We start from the raw sequence: 23,540 nt of genomic DNA, 5'->3' as shown, positions 1-23,540 counted from the left end.
TACTCAGTAGGAAAACTAACAATGTAGCTGGCAGAATTAGAAGATTTAGGTATGTACTCAGTAGTCATTCAAAACAATTGCTCCACAGTTGCCATCTACCTTATTGAAGAAGTGGTAATCCACCCAGAATTTGACTTGACTACTAAGCCTAATTTGTTCAAATTGCTTTTTGCTCAGTATGGTGTTTGTAGTAATGTGTCATACATTAGTCCTTCATGGACAAACAACTTGAAAGGTGAAAATGAAGGTCATTGTCATTTGTCACATCACTTTGGCACAGGGAGAGGGGAAGCTCGCAGATTGTGTATGTGGCTAACAGGCTTAGTAATTTCTCTGTATTTTCACTTGCCTGTAGAAATGATCTGCTACAGGGTATCTGTCTAGCTAACTGCTTAAGTTGAAATCCACAAATTGATGTCCTTCCTGAATTACACTAGTATCAAATTTGCTAGAAAAGTGAATAGGAAGTTTGAATATGGATTGGAGTCTTTAAGAGTGAGATGTTATGGGTTCAGTTCAGTTAGATTCGAATATTTGTAAAATAAACTAAATTTGAGCAGAAAAGGGATTCTTCATTTCGTAAGCATCATCAGTGTCTGTCCAAGGATGGATTATGGTGTTTTCTGGATGGAGGTTAGGTAATGTGGAATCTAAATAATGTTATGTTGAATAGAAATTGCACATGAGTTCTGTATTCGTAAGACTCTTTAGTTATTGCTAGTTGCTTTTCCACAACTTGCCCTAAATGACATTGTAGGTTGGCAGAAACTAGATTTTGGTACATATACTTCACCTTTTTTCTTCTCAAATTTCATGGTTATATCGTCTAACAAACCAACTTAAAAATATGAATGGCATAGTATGTCTTGGTGTAATGGTATGGATCAGACAACGTTTGGCTGTCACACAGTGTTGATTTTTCTTATGCTGCCACTGTTAGCAGTACTTTGCCTGTGCCAGACCAAACTGGTGATACGATCGACACCCCACATAAACTATTATGAAGTATTTGATCATGCTTCATAAACGGTATATAAGTCCAAAGCCAGGTACATGTACACTGTTCATGTATTAGTAAGTTGTGTATACCTCTATCTGTTATGGGTGTATTTATGGAAGACTATATTGCCGTTCTACACTTGCATGTATAACTGTAGCAGATGTTGGAGTCCACCCTGTACTCTGGTACTACTGCCGTCAGACTTCACACAAACCACCAGCTTGCCAAATAATCATCTCTCAGTGGATTGTAAACATGGCTTCCCCTGGCTCACTTCTGTACAGTCTTGGCCGACCAGGGATTGTTCTACTTCTAGCTCATACTGAAATGTCAGACTAAAGAGTAAACTTTCCCCTATTTGCATTGGTACACATGCAAAAACAGTTACAGTCAGCTTCAGCATGTAATTAAGGTGAATATATACCTGCCCACTGACATCATTCTTGTCTATCATCAGAAAAGCTAGCGTAACCCTAAAACAGTAAAGGTTCCCGTTTGAAACGGAAACTGCAATGACAAGGCATGATATGTGAAGGATGTGAGTTTTAGGATTAAATGATAGCCATCATATTTTGAGATAATACTAGTTTGTGCTGAGTTCTTTTGATGAGTGATGGTGTATTTTGTCTTCATACAAAATATCATTCTATGGTTTCTATAAATAAAGTTCCTTCTCACGACTCTTTTCCGTCAGATTTCATGTGATTGACCCAAATGTGTTACCTTCCTTGTTGAGCTGTATACATGGAGATATGAAACAGATGACGGGGTAACTGCACCATCATTGGTGTTCAAAATATTCTTACTCAAGTTGTGGATATTTTCAGAGATTTCCAGATGCTGAAACAATTAGCTAAACCTAGCTGAAATCTGTTTGGTCACTAATTATTTCAATGAATCCTTGTACATAAGAGATATACTTGGAATGTGTCATGTAGTCCAGTCTTAACAACCTGGGTGTGATCATCTTCAATCAGTGATCATTTTCCTGTGCAATTAATACTTGTTATGTTACTGTAAACGTTTCTTTTGACAAAATACTCTTTCTATTGGTAACAAATGTAGCAGTTGATAAGTGGTTCGGGTAGGTGGTAGAATTATGTACAGTAGCAACACCTAGTCCACATGCAGATGGAAAGCTTCACAGCTGTATGCGAAGAATGAGTTATTGATTCTGTAAGTTTGTTACATTCCCAGTGTTAAGGACATATCTGGGAACATGGATCAATATATTTTATCTCCTCAAGTTGTGTCAGGATCAAACCAGGACAATTCCAGGCAAAGGCTGTTTGTCACTGGATTCTGCAGCCATGAGGACACTTTTTGGGGGCACAGGCGATGCTTGCATTTGAAAATTAGGGTAAAGATAGCTGGTGTTTTTTGTTTAAGTTTGCCATTGATAGTAAGTGCTGTAGTAAATGTTCGGGTTGGTGTGCACATCAGATGTATGCCAGAATGACATGTGCGATGCTGACGAGGCCTCCAGCTGTTGCCATGCTGGATAGTTTGAACTTCCATATATTCCTTGATGTATACATTATGCTGACTTTTCAAAATATTTACTTTTACAAAATGTTCAGTAGTCATGCAGTGAATCACATTATTACAGCCACAGTAAACTATTACCCTCTCTTGGATTTTGAACCCACATTCAGCAGCTCCTGTCAGGGACAGTGAAACAGTATTATGAGCAGGGACACCTCATGACACCTTGCACCAGGCCGGATGTCATGGGCTATCTGGCCCATCTGGCTCTAGGACAGATGTGTCTTCTTTGCGGGATGAACTGCAGGAAGACTGGAAGTCTTTTGTTGTCTTATCTGCGTAACTATTTTGTTTGAAAACATGCCTTTTTGGACAAAACAAGTTGATGAGATGTAATTTTTGTAGACCTAGATCATTTTTGTGATTTCCCAGCATAAAAAGTTCAAAGAAACCAGGGAATATCACCATCACTCGAGCTACAATTGTGTTTCCCTTGTGTTTTAAGGGTAGTACAGATAAGATCTTTACTGTGTAGGTGGCTCTGGATACGTGAAGATGAAAGATATAAGTTACCTCCTCTGTCCAGCAAAACTAGGTGTATGTCTTAGTCACTTACTGAAACTTGTCATTTATCAGTATTACAGAAAAATGATTTATGACACATTCTGCATGTGAAAGCCTGCAGTTGTCAATCTGTCATGGGTCTAGTGATGATTTCACATTTCATATTCTTGTTGTACGTAGCAGGCATGCTTCAGTTAAAACTGCAGGAAAGGTGCTTCAGTTAAAACTGCAGGAAAGGTGCTTCAGTTGAAACTGCTGGAGAGGGTGCCTCAAATAAACTGCTTGAGAAGTGCTTCCTTTAGATAATTGTAGAGGGTGCTTCATTTAGACTACTGAAAAGAGGGCTTTGTTTAGACTGGTAGAGAGGGGTCATTGTAGACTACTGGAGAAGGTGTTTCATTTGGGCAGGTAGAGGGTGTGCTTCATTTAGAAAATGAAGGGAGCGCTTTTATTATAGTGGTAGGGAGTGTGCTTCATCCAGAACATGGGAAAGAGTTCTATATTTAGACTGATAAGGAGTGTGGTTCAGTTATAACTACTGGAGAAAGTGCTTCATTAAGACTTGACGAGAGTGTGCTTCTGTTAAAACTGCTGAAGAAGGTGCTTCTGTTAAAACTGCTGAAGAAGGTGCTTCATTAAGACTTGACGAGAGTGTGCTTCTGTTAAAACTGCTGGAGAAGGTGCTTCACCTAGACTTTTAAAGCATGTGCTTCAGTTAAAACTACTGGAAAAGGTGCGTTGTCATTATTATACAATTATGACCCGGTTCATTCAGGGAGATTAGATCCATTTAGTCAGAAGGAAATGATTTTCTGGACCCACCAATGTAAAGTTCTGCTTATACTTCCACTGCTAAGCAAGGTTTTGTGTTTGTCATCAAAACTAACACTGTGTCAGTGATGGGAGAACTTTCCTGGCATGATTACAGCTGACTTTAAGGCTTTGAAAAAATTTGATCATGCCCCCTGTAAATGTAGGACATATTTATGGCACATTTAGCACCATCTTTTGCTTATTCCATTCTTTTATAGATCTTATAGGTGGAGGCCTGCATTAAAAATAAATTTGATCAAGCCATGCTGGCTCAAAGTGCAAGGCTGTTGATGAGGTTTGGGATTACCTAGAGCGCGGCTGAGTGTAAACATTTTACACTTTCTCTTCTCAAAAGAGAGGGAAAAAGTTTCAAATTTAAATATTTGTCTTGTTAAGCGTGAGCTACATTGTAGGAGTGTGTTTGTGTGTAGTGTGAAATCCTATCAAGAGTGTTTGTGGGGAAGATTATGGGTTGGATTTGGTTACAACATAATGAGAGTGGCAGCTAAATGGTGAATTATTGAATGAGGAATTACAGGAGGTGATTTGTTCAGCTTGTCTGTAGAATGTGCAAATATTCCCCAGCTCTAGTAACCATGCTGTGAAGTCAGAAACTCGTGGAGCTGCCAGTTGTTCACTACGTCAGAAATGTTAGTGTGTAGTTGTTTACATATTTTTGCATGTGTAAAGGAAGTCTGGAAAAGAATATATTGTTACGTGTGTCTTCAAATTAACTCTGTTGAGTACTTAATATGTGGCGTCTGAAAGTTATAACATTTGAGACTGTTGACTAATCAACAACAAAACTGAAACATACAACAAGCATTATTTTTTAATCAGGATTGTAGTTATCTCAATAGATTTCTTGGTACTGTTGTTGATATAGGTTCTATTCTCTTATGTTCATGAATCTATGACAGAGCCATTTGTGTTGTTGGATGACAGAATGTGCATTGTCTGAAGAAGTTTTGATACAGTTTCAAGCATGAGGTACTGATGTTCACTATGAACTCTGCTGTTACCCTACTTACTACCTGATAGGCTAAAACTGTGAAAGTCTTTACCCTTGATAAAGGCGAGTTCGTTTAAGATTATTTGAGGGTTTCTATGGCTACCTGCATATGCCAGGTACGAAGTGCTACCTTTTCCTCATGTGCTGTATTAATAGCAGCGCGATGAAATTTACATCTTCTGTGCTGAGCTCCGTGACGTAGTTCAAAATCTGATTACTACGAAAGGGTGCATCATGATAAACTCCCTTCCTCTGAAGAGCAAGGTTGAATAAACCAGAGGTGATACTTATTCCGTGAAAAGAAGTTCCAACTGTGTGTGAACGTCAGTCGGTGTTGGAAGGTGTGATGCAGGTGAGAGGAACTAGGTGATGAGGCAGGAACTATGCTGGCTTCAATGCAGTGCTGATGAGTTTTAAACATGATGATGAAATCATAAATAAAACAAACTAGACAGCAGTTGTGTTTTCTCAACTAGTTCAAGGAGGAAGTTGTAAATACCTAAACAAACATTTTAGAATTAACATTTCAATACACTTTGATGGTTTTAATTTTACTTGACTTGTCACTATTGACTGAATGGATGGAGAGGGAGAGAGTCTAACTGAATATTCAAGGTGAACTAAACTGGATATAAACACACACTGAAGGAAGACCACCTTCTGTTTTGAAGCTTTGTAACAATGATTGAGTTTACTGGACCTCAATAAAGCTTGGGTATAGTTCGGTGAGAATAATGAGCTCAACAGTGTTTTTACTGTGCTCCCTGATAGTGGGCTTATAAATTCTTGTTGTTATGAAATGCTAGATTTCAGAATACATTTTACCTGATTTTACCCGCTGACGTTAACCACAAGACAAGCGGAATGAAGCACTACATAATATGCCGACTGTGGAGGTATGATCTTCACTGTCAGTGATTTGTGTCACGTCATAGGGTAAGACTCTTACAAGAACACAAGAACACCTTTTAAGGTGATAAGTGTTTGAAATTAAAAGAGTACCTGAAGACCTTGTGGTTTGCTGGAATTTTGAAATTTTTTCTGTGTTGGGTTTATTAAAAGAACCCTCTTGACTTAAAGCAAACTTTTTAACAGACAGTGACTGTGTCATCTCTAAACACCTCTAAATATTTTAGTCTGACCTTGTCTGTGGGAAGATTGTTTCGTTAACCTTACATTTTTTATTATGTATTTCTTCCAACATGTAAAAAAATATACTTCTTGGGAAATTTTACTTGATCTAAGCTTTGGACAGTGCCAGCATTTTGACTGCAGGCACTTGTCTTCTGAATTTTAATGTTATAAATTTTTCTATGAAAAAGTTCATCTGGGGAATGGATACAGTTTGAGATGAATTATGGACCCTGGTTGGTAGTGATAGCAAGATAGCACACCTGCATGATACACAGCATTAGGTAAAGTACTCTGATTGCAACTTTCATGAGTTTAGAGTAATTCTGCTTTATGTCAAAGAAGAGTATCAGAAACTACAGCTTTGATAAAAGAGAAGACATAGTTCTATGGTGATGTATGAGGGTATTTATGACAGACATATATGATCACTGTGTATGCCACTTCCTTTCTCATCAATCAACTCTGTTCCTGAAGTTTCAGCAGTAAACTTGTTTTGAAGGAATGATGTTTTGAAGGAATTTCAGTGGTGTTGTCAGTGTCAGTGTTTTCTTTGTATTACCAAATGTTTTGAATACAATTTAACTTCTTGTAAATTATAAATTGATAATAATTTCGTATGTATATATTATGGAAATATGTTGTTAGCCAGTCAGCGGAACTGTTCTATCTTTATCGTGATGCATGCTTAGTGTGTGGGATCGTACTGTATATGTGTACCAGCACTGGAGTTGCTGCCCTTATTATCACCAGAATCTGCTGATTATGGTTTCAAATTGTAGAGAGGGACAGCGGAGTGGCTTGATGTTAAAAGCTGTGTCTTGTCACTCCACGGACCTGTGTTCGATTCCCGACATGGATACAATGTGTTAAGCCCATATCTGGTGTCCCCTGCAGTGATATTGCTGGAATATTTCTCAAAGGGGTGCTAAGCTACTTGCTGACTTACTTCAGATTAGAACTTCACAGGTTTTTGTTTATCAGCATAATACCTATGTTCATATGTTACCTTCAGCCTTTATCACATTGAGCTTCTGCATTAATTATCAGACAGGTTTTGACAGACATTGTTAAAAAAACAATGACTTCTAACTCACTCATTCATTGTCCATATATGGAACCTTTCTCTATTCATGCTGCATACTGTATATGGAAGTCTGTTGAACACCATATTATACGTCAGTGCCACTTTTTTCCACACCATATATGACATGTCAGTGCAAACTGCGGACACTCAAGCTTTTAGCCTATGTAGACCTTTGCTCTTACAGACATATTCACTTTCATCGAAAGACGTCATAACGTGTGAACTATGGCCACATGTATGCTGTACATGATCGACACAGGATACTGTCGACATTTCCAAGGGGAAGATATCCTGAAGTTGTGTCTGTAGTGGGGGACCTTGTAGATACTAGGTGTTGGGCAGCTCAGTTTGTTTTTGTGCCTGGGATACCGGGTTCACCTCTCACTCAGCAATGTGACAGGGCAAGTTTTGGCACCACTGGAAAGAGGAACACGGGCAATCAGAGTGAATGTGAGCAGGATTCTGCATGTGTAAGGGCTAAATATATATTTGGAAAATAACTGATAGTAATGGATCTTAGTATCAACTTTTGCTCATGTCCGGGAAAATGTTGAAAATTTCAGTTCTTCGAAAGTGTAACTTTTCAGTTGTATAAAAATCCTTGTCAGTTTTTCTGCATACATGCTTTCTCTCAGAACCGGTTGAGTTTCATTCAACTAAAAATCAGTATCAGAAAGGCCTTTATCTAATGATATCATACATAGAAATACCCACAAAAGCTGTCATAGAAAGAGAAATGTCAGCTACATTGTATGTGTTTGGATGAATTAGCACACAGTCCTCATTTCACAGTTGATACCTTGTGATATTCTGACAACCAAGATAAGGTTCGTTATAATTCATGCCAAGATAAACAAGAATACGGTAATGGTAGTGAGATATTGGTATATGAAATGTTTTAAAGTCAACATAGGACAGTTCTTGTTTGCAGGATGTTTTCTGACTGACACGGAAAGCCTGAAGAAAATGTTATCAAGTAATTCTTTATCAAGATACACCATTCAACCATATACATTCAAGATTTACATGCAATTGATTATATGATACTATTGCTTTCCCTTCCTTAAAAAAATGGACTTCTGCTCTTTGCATTAAAGAAACTACGAAAATTATACCAAGCTGTAAAAAGTGTATCTTTGGTCCCCTAGTTAAGAGTATGGCATGGCTAGACATTTTCCTAGAGCTAGAACTGTGTGTCTTCCAGTGGCAGAGCTGAGCCTCTCGAAAGTATAGTGTGCTTCTATCTCCTACACCTGTTTCCCACTCACACACTGGTTTTCAACTTAAAAAGGATTCCAAGAATTCGAGCACACTAACTCTCAGCACACTCTTTTTCTGAACGACCAGTCAACAGCTAGCAAATGTTGCTGGATTTGTATAAGATTGCACCTGAAATTTGAAATATAATATGGATACATTAAAGAAAGAAATGTCATTTTTTCAGTTTATTACTGAAAGTTAGTTGTTTTAAATGTAGACTTACATATAGTCCCACAAATGCAGTTAACATGTTTGAAAATATGTAGAGATATATATCAACAAAGCAATTCCAAATGAAACCTTGAACAATCTTAATTTTTGGAGCTGAGGCATTCTAGACTTGTCAGATGATTGTAGAGTTAAGTAAGACACCCATTTAATACTTTCTCCAGGATCTGGAAGACAGGCTAGTTGCAATGAGTCAGTGCATGAACCTGTAGTCACGCATGTAGACAAGCAAGTGCAGTGCTGTGAAGGGTCTACACATATATAGGCAATGGGGTTGGGTGTGACTGTTTCAAAACAATGGCTCTCATGTGTTCTTTGTTCACGATTCTGACCCTGATATCTGTCAGTTTGTTGTATTTATCTGCTTGGTTATGATACATCTTGGACTGACTGTTGGTTTGACTAATGTAGACTCCGCTTTCAGTCACCTTGTTCAAACTTATTTTGTACAGAAAGGTGACTTAGTTACAAACCATTTGAATATCTGCACACAGCCTTCACTTTTCAATTTTATGTGTTTCAGTGATTGCAAATTTTTAATATTGAATATGATAATATCTTGTGAAATCAATATCATCTTAGACTGCAACATTTTGCTTTCAAAGGTTTTGCAAAAATGTTATCAAGTTAGCCAGTGTGGATTGTTCGATTTTTTGGAGAACTGCCGTGGCCTGTGACCAGTGAGACTTGGTGATGCAAGGAGTGATCTGTTCACTCACAGAATCTGTCCATTATATGACTGGTTTTCATTATGTCAGAACATATCAGTTGACATTTACTGTTGGTAAATATGGAAGTTTTGGGGATGAAGACTGGGGTTTTGAGGATGATGGGTGTTATCCTTGTCTTCACACTTGGGGGATACTGAGCATATGTTAAACTGACTATTTCTTTGCTGTGTTGCAGGTGAATGGGACTCTGGTGACATCAAGGAACCATATTGATGTGGTAAAACTCATCAAATGTGAGTACCATCTCTGTGTGTGAGTTATGTACAGGAACCGATATGCCACGCTCTGATGTAAACACTCAACATAATGTACACACGTCGTGGCATGGTGGAGGATGGCATGACACTCAACATACATTGTGCCTTATTTTGTTTAATGATACCATTATCACTAAAAATTCTAATTGTAAAACCTTCTGCAAAGATACTTACGATTCTGCTATTTCAACTTGAAACATATGGTCATGTCAGTGTGAACGTGGGATGTAAGCATGTTAAATTGCAGTAGGGGGCATTCATTCATTCAGTGTGAGATAAATGTCCTGAGTGCACTCTAGCATTTTAGCCTAATTACAGCCACACATATGCCACAAATGCAGTTAAGCAGATATGCAAACCTAAAATGGTTCAGCAGATATGTGCAGACGGACATGGCACAGACATGCAGCACCACACACAGACATTGTTGCCTTTTATTGGGAAACAATAGAGCAGGGATGAACAGCTCTAGCAGGAGGCACTTAATGATGGGGGACATTGGGAGTAATCTGATGATAAGGATGAATCACTCAAGTAATAGCCATTTGTGATCATTCATCTAAGTAAGGAGACCTGGACAAATATGGTTCGGATAAGAATCAGAAATAGGTAAGATTAAACCATGTTGTAGGAATGCACAGGAATATATTGACATCATAAATTTCTATTATTTAAAAGCAACAGTTGGTTATGATTTATATACTGTATCATCATATTTCTTATTTTGTGAAAGCCTTTCAGAAGGATTATTTAAACAGTTGGCTTCTCATAGTTTTGTACAGCCAGAGTAACATCAAGTGACCTGTTGGTCATAACTTCCCTCATTGAATGTAGAATGTCCTTACTTGGACCAACAGTGAGAATATTGATTGTAAACCACAGTGACCCAGTTGTCTGATGGTTGTGTGGTCACACCCACCTCCCATCATGCTAGTGGGACAGTTACTGTATAGGTTGATGGATGCATGTCATTACCATGGGAGTTTATGTTCCTACAAGAGTGATTGGAGTAAGTGTGAAGTGCTTACAGCCATTTGATTAAAGGAGATGTGTAGCTGACAGACTGGGTGAGGTAATTGCCTCACTGAGGCACACAAACTACATACGCTCCATGGACCACATTGTGTGTTACATGTCATGGAAATACTCCAAACTGAACAGTGAATGTAATGTAAGAATCCATCAGAGTAGGATTATGACAAGCCCAGTCTTTAGCACATGGACTCTTGGGATCTCCCAGGTACTTTAACTTGTTATTAACAAACTCTGTGTGAGACCTTGGCAGGTCTTTTATGGAGGCTGAATTATGGCCTGCAATTAGTAACTGCAGCATGTCAATGATGCAGCGAGACTTTTGAGATGTTGGTTTTGTCATTGAACTGACTGCGTTGCTCTGGTTGTTCATTAACAGTATGGATTGGTTGTCAGAACAATTTAGTTCTTGATTTCAAGGTTTCCTTTCATATAAAAAAAAAACAGGTAAAGTAAAAGAGTGAACAAGTGATAATAACAGTAAGAAAAGGATGCAACTGAGCCATATTTATTTTACTTGATGTCACAGTGATGAGTTAAGATAGGTAACATAGGCCAAGGAACATTGCTGCAAGCATTGTGTGCACCAACCAACAAAGATAAGTGAAGAAACGGACATATTTGTTGCCCAATTAGTTATCGGAGGCACTGATTCTGGTTACAGAATGGGATGTAGTGTCCTCATATCTTTGTATCTCAAGACAGTGCATTATGTTATGTACTTTCAGAAAGGTTGGTTATTAACATAACTGTTTTTGCTTGACACAGCTTGTAACATAACGCTGAACATGTTATTCCTATACAGCGAGTACCTGAACCTGTGCAAATCTGGACAAACTTCAGTTTAAAATATTTACCTTGGCAGAAAAGGGTCGTTGGAAGGGAAAATATTGCAGTTTATTGACTTCGAGACAGAACACAAAATGGCCACACTCTGGTTTACGAGACCAAATTAGTTCTTGAAGCATGTCCGTTATAAGTCAGTCTTACCATCATCTGGTCTGCAGGGTGAGAGATTTACCTTGAGCCCTGAATTTGAGGGTCCTTGGAACTCATTCTCTTAATTTTCATCTGTCCTGGACTACAAAGTGAGGGTCCCAGACATTTCATTATTATGATTAATACTATGTTATCATATTGTTGCATTTCAGGTACCGTTATTGTATTGTGTATTATGATCATCGTAGTAATTTAATTGCAAATGATATCATAACCTGGCTTGTAGCACAGTCAGTAACAACTTATTGTTACTTGATCAATGTTTTTAAAAAAAAAAAAAAAGTATTGGACTTTTTCTGCATCCATGTGGACGCACTAATCTATTTCATTCTGTCTGTTTTTTATGTGTATAGAACACACGATTTTGCGTCCAGTAAATCACTGAGTCTGAGTGGATTACCTACCTAGAATCATGCACCTTTAAGTTAAACTTGCCATCCTCAGTGGCATGCTTTTTGTGTTACAGAAGTTTCAGTCGCTTTCATTGATGTGTTTTCTCAATCATTCTGGGTTAGATATTAACAAGAAAAGTGAGTTTGCACTAGATAGGTGATAAATTTTGATATGTCCAGAAATGCGACAGCCCCATTCAGGTTGCTGAAGATAAGGGGAAAATGAGATTACTTTTAGTTGGAGTATTGATCCACACCATCATACTTGTGTTTTAGTCTAATTCAGGACCTAACAAAAATAACTGGCTTGTTGGGAAGATTACAACCCTTTATATTGCTACAGACAGACCTTAGGGATCATCCCATGAGTTAGCTGGCTTGTTTTGAAGATTAAAACCATGAATTATGCTCCTTCTAACTCTGAGGGTTATCTCATAAGTAAGATGGCATGTTCTTAAGATATTGACCCTTCAAAATACTTCACGGGGACTGCAGAGATATTTGATAGAGAAGAAGGCGTGTGGCAAATCAGAAACTCTGCAAACTGCTGAAGCCCTCAGTGGGTTATCATGTATAATTTATGGCAATTTATTTTTACACTGAGAAAGTCATGGATTCATTTCATTATCTGTAGGAACTGCTTGAGGGCTGATACTTCTATTTCTTTCCATCTGATCAACTTAGATCCCAGCACAACAGGTACAGATTCAGATATCGTAGTGTTGGTGATTGTCCCGGCCTTTGTTTGTTTGACTTCTCAGACAGTTACATCAGTGTCATCTTTGTTCTACACACAGGTACTCGAGTGTAAGATTTCAAAGCTGGAATCATTGACTTACGAAACAGGTTTGGGCATAGAGCATCCTCTGAAGAACATTTAACTGACAGTGTGTGCATCATAACAGTATGACCACATTTTGCTCAAAAGAATAAATCTTCAGCTGTTAAGTGAATGTAGCAGTAGTAGTAACAAACTTGCTCAGAGTGAGAGACCCTGAATGACAGGAAAGTCAACACAACAGATGTTTTAGTGAAGCAATTAACAAACAGTGCATGTAAATGTTCTAAGCCTCTACCCGCTTTAATCACCATTCCTGCTTGGATGACAGAGGCCTCTAATTGGGAGAAGGCCAGGCAAGGGGAGATAACCATCACTGGTTTTGCTAATTGCCAAGTTGGAGCAGCAAAACAAACTATGTGTTTGTATGTCAGCTTGGCCTAGACTGCTACACAGGGTTGTGATGAATTTCAACACAAACTGTGTCCTTTGCCCAAGTCTTTTAGGGACTTGCAGGGGATTGATGTGTTGCAGTATTAAATGGCAGTCACCTCAATCATGTTTTCTCATCACAATGGAGCAGCATGGAAAATGTGTTTTCACTTGACAGTTTGAGTTCTTGTTAGTAAATTTGATCCTCTGTCTGGGGATAGGGAATACCAGTTGGTTTCTGATCTATTATATGACGTAAAGGATGTAATAAGCAATTGCAATTTGGGAATAGTGCATAGGGGAGTTGGGAGCATATCCTCCATTCACTTTGCTGATGTGTGTAGTATATATCAGGCTGTACAGATATGTCCTTTTGCATTATTTGATATCAGGGATATGATAAGCAATTGTTATTTATGGATAGTGTATAGGGGAGTTGGGAGTATATCCTCCCTTCACTTTGCTGATGCGTTATTTGACGACATTTATGTCTATGAAAGAGTGATTGGTTTTTAGGACTGGATGATAATTGTTGAGCAGCAGTGGAAGACTTGAAATTAACTCAACAATTTTCAAAGCTCATGTAGTTTTACTTGCATACCTTTGAATCAACGAAATATGTCCACGTCACTATATTGCCCAACATGCCCTGATTTGACACGATACACGACAAAGACACATGCCCTGATTTGACACGATATAGACAAAGGTCTGAACGGTCCTTATGTGACCACTGAACCACTATGTGGTTTAAATTGAAGTCCTTATTTGACTTCTAACAATTGTGCCCTGACTTGGCACTGTATGCGAGACAGTCACCGATAGCGTGGCTGCCCCAATGAAAACATATCTAAAACTCTCCTGCTCAGTGGCCCCGTGTACCCGATGCAGGCGTCTGCGCGTGTTGCATGTTTTTCACGAATCGCTGTCCACCGTGTTCAAGTGGTGCGTTCATGTGAATGTTTTGGGTTTGTTCGGTAATGTTTGGTAGTGTTTACATCTTAGGCTATCTGACCTTTCCAGGATTCCTGAGTATTGGATGGTCAAAATGTTGTACATCTTAAGTCATCCACCTAGAGGATTCTGAACAGGTTATGGCCACAGTGTTATACATTTCTGGTTCATATTGAAAAAATGAACTAATAGGCTGCTTTCTTTGTCTTTCAGACTGTGCTGATATGAAAACAGATTACTGTTATCATTTTATCAGAACTGTCTTTGAGAAAAACAATGAAATTACAATATGCACTAGCCAAATTAAATAGTCTTGTTTCTTCAGTATTCAGCTGTCTGAAAATAGAGCTGGCTCATGCTGTTAATTATGTAAAATAAACCTTTAGAGTGTCTGAAAGTCTGTAAATTCCCAGTTAACTTGGCCCCTTTGCTTTCATCTTGTGTCTGTGTTTAAGACAAGGTTGTTATGTTGAGATGTGAAGTGGTAGTAGTGACGTGATAGGGTGCGAAACATCACCACCAGCCCCAAGTTTATCAGTCGATGGGCTGTAATTTAGTTATGCTCACTTCAACAGCAACCAGGGCCTGCTTCACACTAGCCAGGAATTGCAGGCGCCTTGTTAGGCTGTCAAACCTAATCATTCTGCCCAATACACTTAATCATGGAGCTTATGCATTTTCATGGTCATTTTATTCCAAATTACACTTCTAATAATATCACGAAGACCCTGATACTGTTGAGATGGCAATAATGTCCCACATAGCTATTCAGGCAATCAGTTTTTATCGCTGGCCAGCCAAACACAATCCCTGGATCAATTGGTGTCTGTTAGTTTATAGTGCGGAGAGTATGGGCCTAGCTTCATTCATCCCGCTTTGATCTGACGGCCTTCTCTGCTTCTAGAACTGCAGGGATTGCTGTTTTGGGTAAGCCAACTGACGTAATGTTTTTTGGGGGGGTAGACATGGCTAGATAATACTGTTAGAGCATGTCATCAGGTACCAGTTGATAGAATGTATCCTTGCGTAATACATAGAGTCATGTATGAGCTAAAGTAATTGTATGTAGAAGAACATCCCCATTTATGTTGTTTGGAACATCCTGATCAGGTAGTGTTGTTTGGAACATAGTACTCACTTTCGTTTGATCTTCATGCTCAGATTGTGTTGTTCAGATGTCATGTTAAGATGACTGTTGCATCATCACACTTGGTAGAGTTCTTTTGAACATAATGTTCAGATAGTGTTGTTTTGATGTTATTGCTCACATATTATTTTATCTGCATATTCATGTGCCTTTTTTGTTTTCATGGTCAGGTAATAACTGTCAACAGGTTGTCTTTTTCACCATAACTGGATTATTCCCACTCTGTTATGCAGAGACCCTAAATAAGCATGCCTGGATTTTATTCTGGTAAGGAATTTACATATTGGTTTTATGCCATCTGGGAGATATGTATGATGATACAGTTTAGTTGAAATACGTCTTGATTTAGATCCATTAATCAGATACTGGTGTTGTATTGGATTATGTGTGTGTCCAAACAATATAGTTTCGGATTTTTAACCTGCATACACTGTTGTTGATACCTGAATCTCACATGTCCAGTGCATGATTATCTTAACAGTTATGTGGTATTACAGTTCGCTGCAAACATGGTCAGGTTACAAGTAAATAGCTTCAGAAAATGTGATCAGCTAACAGTTTTCTAGATAACAGTGTGAAGGGAACCTGTACCACCACCTCAGCCATCTCCTGGCCTTGTGCTTCAAGCTTCATTAACACTTGGACACATGCCAGGTCTTGGCTCCAGGAGGAGGGGATCAAGGGAGTAACGGTCCTGTACATATGCCTTACAATACTCTCTTCATACAGTCTGGCCAGCTTTAGAATGTGGCCTTAGGTGCCCTTCAGAACTATACCCCTGGAGTCAGAGTAAACTGGATAAAACAGGTAACTTAAGTGGTCTGCTAAAACTTCAGCGAGTAGTTAGGTGACCATATTCTTAATAGTAACCTCATAACGATTGGTCAGAAAGCAGGGGTAGTAGGCACTCAGGGCGATCAGTTTCACTCAATCAATTGAAGGAAAAGAAAATCCTATTGCAATAGTTGGTCGCTGTGGACTATCTGTTACGGCATTAGTATGTTGCAAATGACTATTGCTATCGCAGTAGTTGTTTCTCCCATCCACGCAAAAGAGCAGACATTCAGAGCGATCAGATTTACTCTGTATCTCTGTGTAGTGAGAATACACCATCAGTGACTTCATCAGAGCAAGGAGGGTCAACAATGGTATTTGGTTGAAGACTCCAGGAAGCCAGAGTTTCTGAATGATCCTTTAGGGCAGCCAGACAACCAGTCCCATTGCTGACACACAGTTAATCTGTCCATGTCCATCATTTGTCTCCATATCTCCTACGTTGTCAGCTGGACACTAGGCTGTCTAATTGACCACAGCTATCTTTCCACTTCATTTGTCAGATCTACAGGGCTGGTGGCAACATTTGTCAGTGTATAGGCCCATTGCAAGTATTGATTGATAATCCTCATCAAGATTTGGGTAAATGCTTATTGTGTTCCTGTGCTGCTAAGGATGGTCATCATGGACATCAGGATTATGCCATCCATTATTATTTTTGCTGAATTATACCATTACCAATTGCTCATAAAAACGAAGTGATTTCTTGTACATGTTGTGTTTTGGAGCAGTGGGGTAGCCTAATAGTTTACGCATCCTACGCTCATCATGCTGAAGACTCAGGTTTACAAAGGGTGAAACCCATTTCTGGTGTCCCCTTCCGTCATATTCCTGAAATGTTGTTATAAGACAGGGTGAAGCCATACGCACTTACATACAACATTGCTATTAATCGTTGCAGTCATTTTCATTGCACAACCATTTAATAATCAACAAATAGTCACGTTTCTGTATGGGATAGGAGTGAGTAAGAGGGTATAGTATTGTGCTCCTTATAGCAATATTCCAACAATATCAAGGCGGGAGACACCAGAAATAGGCTTCACTCGCTGTACCCATGTATGGAATTAAACCCAGGTCTTCAGCATGACAATCGAATGCTTTGACCATTTTGCTTCCCCACCACCCCATATGTGATGGGAAGGCTTTCAAGTTTTGTGGAGTTTGGGCTTCAATATGCATAGAAAAAATGAAGTGCTGAATTTGCAGAAGTTAAAGTGTCAACTGTTTCCATGAGCCAAAAAGGGTTAATATTATTCAAGATTTTAACAAAAGATGCTGAAAATGAAATGACTTCATTTCAACTGAAGGACTCTGATATGGTGTTTGTATGGAATGGTGAGGCCGCAACAAACTGAAAGAAGTTAAACTTTAAGTTATGTTTTGGATCGCATAATATTTGAGGAAACTTGCCACACTTTGGGCCAAAGTGGCTTTTATGCCACTACTTACTCAGAATAAACAACTTTTATTACAAGAATTTACTATGCTAGGTGTAATTTAACAGCTCATACAAACACAGCTCAGAGGTTGAAGATGCACCAAGTGACTCAAGCTGAAGCTCTACCAAAGCTCAACTATAACATAAAGCTAAGACAGGCAGCTAAGCGCCCAAACCTGCACTTCATTCAGTTTCTGGTTTGTGTATGCTTGTTTAAGATTATTTGACTGTTTATATGAATGTATGTTACATCAGGGTGTGTGATTAACATCAGCACCAAACTGCAGGAAACGGCAGTGGGCAGTTCCTGGTTTTGCCCTGATGCATCGCACAAACAACTGTGTCAAGCACAATCTGTTTTTCTCATTGAAATCTTTTTACAGATATCAGTGGAAAGTAGTTAACATTTTTGTTGAGGGTATTTTCAGCTCCATTCATGATTAGATACTGAACATCGAGGGTCACTAGTATTTAAAGCCTTTTTTTTCCCTGTTTGTACTCAAACCCCACAAGCTTTCTGAAGTTACTTGTTCTCATAGAATTGCAAATTCTTTACAGAATTAAGCTATTACAAACAAATCTTTTACCTCTGTAACCTTCCAAGAGTTTTTGAATATTGTTAGCTTGTTTCAGAATTGTTTTGACTGTTCAAGTATCTTTCCTTTCATGTTACCCTATCATACCATTGGCAGACTACTGTATGTGGTATGAATGACAGGAAAGTTAATACAACACTTTTGAAAGATTCATCCATGGTTATTGTACATACTTTTTCACGAAAATTAATTGGTCAGTTTGACAGGCTGGCATAAGTAGTTGTATATCCTCAACTGTGGTTGGACATGACCTGCTTGGTTTCCCCATGCTTGGTTGGCTTGGTGAAAGAAGATACATCCACAGAAATAAATAATGGCAAGTGTATGTATTTATTTCATTGAGTCTGGTGGGCACAGAAATTAGTATTTCATGATCTGCATCAGTGTTCAGCTCCCACCTGGGCTGAGACTGCTGACATTTCCGTGCAGGGTGGGACTGAAACTCAGGAACTGCTCTATTGTAGCAACAGTGCTACCTTCCTCGCTATAATGCTCTTACCATTGTATGGATATAGTGCCTTCAAAACAACTTAACTCTTCATTATAATACAGTTGTACATGTAACAGGGAGGGGTTTCAGTTTTGAAGTTTATCTGTTGTTGAAATCTTGGTACAGGAGTTATGGGGAGAATCTAACTACACACACTCGATTTGTGATGATGGGGAACATGTTTCATGAAAAGAAAAGCTTTCATTGGCAGCATCTGCGTGACCCAGATAAATAGTGACTGTATATATTGCTATAGATTTAAGGTCCATGTAGAAAATGTTAGGGTGGAATAGTCATAAACAGGCTGGTTATTGATTTCAAGTTACATACTTCTAGTGTCCCATTGTGTGGACATTTCATGAAGGCACTTAATATTCTAAAATGTTGATATGGCAATTTGGCAAATACTTTGTATAAATCAGTGTTTAAACTCATAGTTGTATAGATAAATTTTATCATTGGAAGAGGTTTTCTTATGACTTAAAGATGAACATGTGAACTGTCACATTTGAGTGAGCTTCATTTCTTTCTAGACACAACTTTAGCATTGATTATGTTGAATTCACCAGTTTTTCAGTCTAGTGTGTTCATTATTTTTAGTGGAAATTGTGTGAGGAACAAAATGCTGCAGTTATGTTAATTGAGATATTTACTCCTTGGCATTTGAAAGATATGTAGGATGTGTAACTGAATAACTCTTCAGTCTCAGAGTATATAGGTATTCCACACTATATAGGTATTCCACACTAAGTATGTTGGTGTAATAGCTCTGATTCTTTCCATATATAATGCTTTTTTAAAAAATTAATTTGAGTTTTTATTGATTGCTTAATTTTGTCCCAGCTCTTTATATATTCATGAAATAATATTGCACATCTTCTGTAACTGAAATCTGAGAGATTTTCAGTAAGTTAATTTGCACAGTTTATTTAAGACCCTGATAATGATGCCTGACCTTTTGAGAAACAGTGTGTAACAGCTACTCATTGACTGCAGAATTCCCAGGCTTGTACATATAGTCTGCTCACGTGGTTTATGAAACAGTCATGTCAAAACACAATTGTGTGTATGTGTTTCAGAACACTGGTATATACAAGCGATGATATATTTATATAGAAACCTGTCAGCACATGTTGGCACTCCCCCTCTGTCTATCCCCCCACCTCAATAACCTTTCTCCCCTTCACTATTCCCTCTCCCCCCTTCTTCCTTATAAAGTTGAGGGTAGAGAGGAGACAGCCAGTCTATTTGTAGTGTGTCTTTCACCCATATGTGCATTCATGCTGTATTCAGCTAGCATCCTATTCTTAAATACCCAGAGAGAGAGAGTCTGTGGAATTTGCATACCAGATAAGGGTCAACATATATTCGGCATATATTTTGCAGATTTAAATGTTGCCCTCTGGAGAACAATTTTCATGTTAATAGTGCAATAACACTTCCATGACAGATGCATAAGCCTTGACCTGTTGGCAATAACTCGAGACTGGAGTCATGATTCCTAGTGTCAGTAATTCTTACTGGATCTGTGCGTCTTTTTGAGTCATTGCCATTAATCAACCCTTTATTTCTACTGTGGACAATGTATATGTAAGAAGGGTTTATGTAAGGAAAATGCATTCGTATTAGATTGGTTGGAGTTTGTAGTAAAAGCTTTTTTTCTTTCTGATTAATCATTTTATTCAGGAAGAATAGTCCATGTGTTTCTGTTTTAAGTTACAGCAGCCTGTAGAATTAGAAGGAAAATGTTCACTTTTGTTCTGAGTATTCTTGGATGTAGCTGTGGAGAGCCACTTTGTGAGCTGCTGCATGTAGTGTTGAAGCACCTGCTCTGCAGATGTCACCAGCTTTAGGAGCTGAGCCAGGCAGGCAGCAGCAAAAGGGGAACATATCAACAGGAACAGGGACATTATGCTCATTGATACCCTGCAACAATAATGCCTTATAATCTTATAGCTGTTAATATAATTTGGTTGTGATAAAGCTGATTTTTCATTGATCTCAGGGGACTCTCCTTGTAACAAGAATTCATCCCTTATCCAGCAATAATATTTTATAAAGAATTCTATTGTCAGAAAAGCATCTTCATTGATAGACTTGAATAATATTATCCATTGACAAATTACATGAAAACTATCCCAGTTACTTTTCAGACTTTTAGCTTTATTATTTAAATAAGCTTGTTATTTCCAATTAAATATGAAACCTGTTTCAGGTAATAGACATTAGCTGTGTATGACAAGTGTGAGTAGTCTCTGTTACTTGGAAGCCAAATACGTCTCGCCCTAAAACAACTTGTACTCCATAATAACAGTCTTTAATGAAGCTTGACATTGGAATTGCCCATGATAAATGGTAACCACTCTAGTCTTTCACTTCAGAGAAAACATTGGCCTATATGGTATGGGCATCCAGTGTTTACAAACATTCTTGGACATTATGGAAAATGGTGTGAAAGTATTCCTTGCAGGAATTCTCTCTGTCTCTTTCTCTCTTTCTCTCTCTTTCTCTGCTTGTGTGTGTGTGTGAGAGAAAGAGACAGAAAAAGAAAGAGAGAAAAGAGTTGCATCAATCACTACAGGAAATGTTTCTTTCTCTTTCTCTTTGTGTGTGTGTGAGAGAGAGAGAGAAAGAGAGAGAGAGAGAGAATGATAGTACTGCAACTGTTGTGACAGGTAAATGACCTGATGGAGGTGGCTGAGAAGGGGAGTCAACCTGGTAGCTGTATTCTATGTACATGTTGAGGGAACCCACTCCACTAGATCACTGCACAGGATAGTATCAGTGTGAAAAGGTGGAAATAGAGGCCTGGATGGCTGTCAGAGATTTTCTGCAGTAAATTCTCGTTGGTAATTATCTGGATCCCAGCATTATAATTGTCTATTCATTTTGGGAGAATGTTTTCACAATATTTCAGTCTAAACATTTTTGTTCATTACAATTTAAGAAGTGTATTTGTGCATGATTTGTTGAATCTTGACATGACTCACATTTGGCTTGTTGAAAGAGGAATAGCTCTCAGGTTCATAATGCTTGTTTAAATGTCAAGAAAATGAAACATCAGTTCAGGACATGTTTTAAGTATGGGAGAGAACACATTGGTCAAAGCAATCTGATTATTATATTCTCCTTTTTCAAAATATAGTCAGATGGGGTTGAAAGAGATCATGAGTGCAGAGTATTTTTCACCATTGTTCTGTGAAGTGCCACTTGACAGACCTATTTTTGTATGAAGTATTTGTGTTGTTTTATTAGATCCTCTTATGAATGTTGACTTCTCCTGGTTGGAGGGGTAAGTGGTTATGTGTTGTTTTTGTGTGTTGAGGTATCTGTCCATTCATGCTGTTCTGGATAATCGTTTTCCAAGATCTGGTTCACTGCCTGCTGGATGCTTGAACCAGTTAGTTACAGTTGCTGACTTGGTATGGGGAGGAGCTATGTAGCCTTCTGGCAGAAGCCAGGCCTTACACCAGTTGCCCAAAGTTATCATGCAGCCACAGCTGGTGAAACCCTTAGCATTAACATTGATTTCTTAGCACTTTATTTTATCTTGCCAATACGTTTCTGGACCATGTGTCCTTGTGTTCAAAGGGGTTACAGTGCCATCATATTACCTTTTATGTCCCAATGATTGGAGAGTTCAGTCAATAGTACAAATATTTTACATTGACATTGTAAGTTCTTTAAGCAATTATTCCACATGGGTATGCTGGCCATGAAAGATAATTTCATGAAATCTTTCAGGTGAACATAAAATTATTTATTTATGCCCCACAACAAATATTGTGAGGGGTAATAAAATCTGTGGAAATTTCGTTTTTTCTGGAGAAGAACAGTCCGATCTATATTCCTGCAACAAACATTGTACATAGATAGGACTGATGGTGAACTCATTCCCTTTGGTAGTTTTTTATTATCTCCCGCTGCACGTTTTGCAGAGGGTTGTATTAAAATGCGCTCAGTCTGTCTGTCCGTATGTCGGTGCACATTCATCTTTTCCAGACCAGAACTTCAAAACCGCTCACTGTTTCTTCACCAAATTTGGCACATAGATAGATCTGGTGGTGTGCTGGTGCCGTTCTGGTGCCTTTTGGTAGTTTTGGAATTCTGAATAAGATATTTTTGCGTTTACTTGGTATGAAGTTGACTGAATTTGGTGATAGTGCTCTTTTCCGTTCACTGGTTCTTCACCAAACATGGGCCATGGACAGGTCTGGTGGTGTACTGGTGCCTTTTGGTAGTTTGGGAATTCTGAATAGAATATTTTTTTTGCATTTCCATGGCAACAAACTCCACTTTGACTGAATTTGGTGGATATGCTCTTTTCCGGAGCAGAACATTGAAACTGTTAGCTATTTCTTGGCCCATGGACAAGCCTGGTGGTGTACTGGTCCCTTTGGTAGTTTTGGAATTCTAAATAATATATATTTCTGTGTTTCCATGGCAACAATTTTGACACTTTGACTGAATTTAGTAGTATTGCACATTTCCTGAGCAGAACTTAAAATTCTTCTCTATTTCTTCACCAAGCTTGGCAGAAAGTTAGCTCTGGTGATGTACTGGTACCTGCTGGTACTTTTGGATTTCTGAATAAAATGGGTTTTTTTTGTTGTTGTTTTTTTATGCTTCCATTCCAACAAGTTTGGCTACAACTGAATTTGGCAGTAGTGTTCCTTTCTGGACCAGAACTTAAAACCTTTCAATACTCTTGCCATATATACTCACCAAAACGTTTGACATCATCATAGCTCATGAAGAGAATTTTACCATTGCGGGGGGATATTGATGACTTTGTCTACTTGTTTCCTAAATAAAATATAATTTGTTTCCATGACAACAAGTTTGACTGAAATCAGTGTTCGTGAGCAGAACTTAAA

At 38.4% G+C, this 23,540-nt stretch overlaps 1 protein-coding gene across 21 annotated transcripts in view; it reads left to right on the top strand.

Annotated features, from left to right (window-relative positions):
* The window catches only part of LOC137286941 (rho guanine nucleotide exchange factor 11-like), a 117,474-nt gene that overhangs the window by 37,958 nt on the left and 55,976 nt on the right, over positions 1 to 23,540 (top strand). For all 21 annotated transcript variants that reach the window (XM_067819111.1, XM_067819092.1, XM_067819153.1 and 18 more), the window contains exon 5: positions 9,487 to 9,544. In XM_067819111.1, coding sequence (XP_067675212.1) covers positions 9,487 to 9,544 — 58 coding nt within the window. The remainder of the gene's footprint in view (positions 1 to 9,486; positions 9,545 to 23,540) is intronic.

This window comes from Haliotis asinina, chromosome 1, assembly GCF_037392515.1.
Source record: "Haliotis asinina isolate JCU_RB_2024 chromosome 1, JCU_Hal_asi_v2, whole genome shotgun sequence".
Classification (NCBI taxonomy): domain Eukaryota; kingdom Metazoa; phylum Mollusca; class Gastropoda; order Lepetellida; family Haliotidae; genus Haliotis; species Haliotis asinina.
This window is presented reverse-complemented; position numbering and strand designations above follow the sequence as displayed.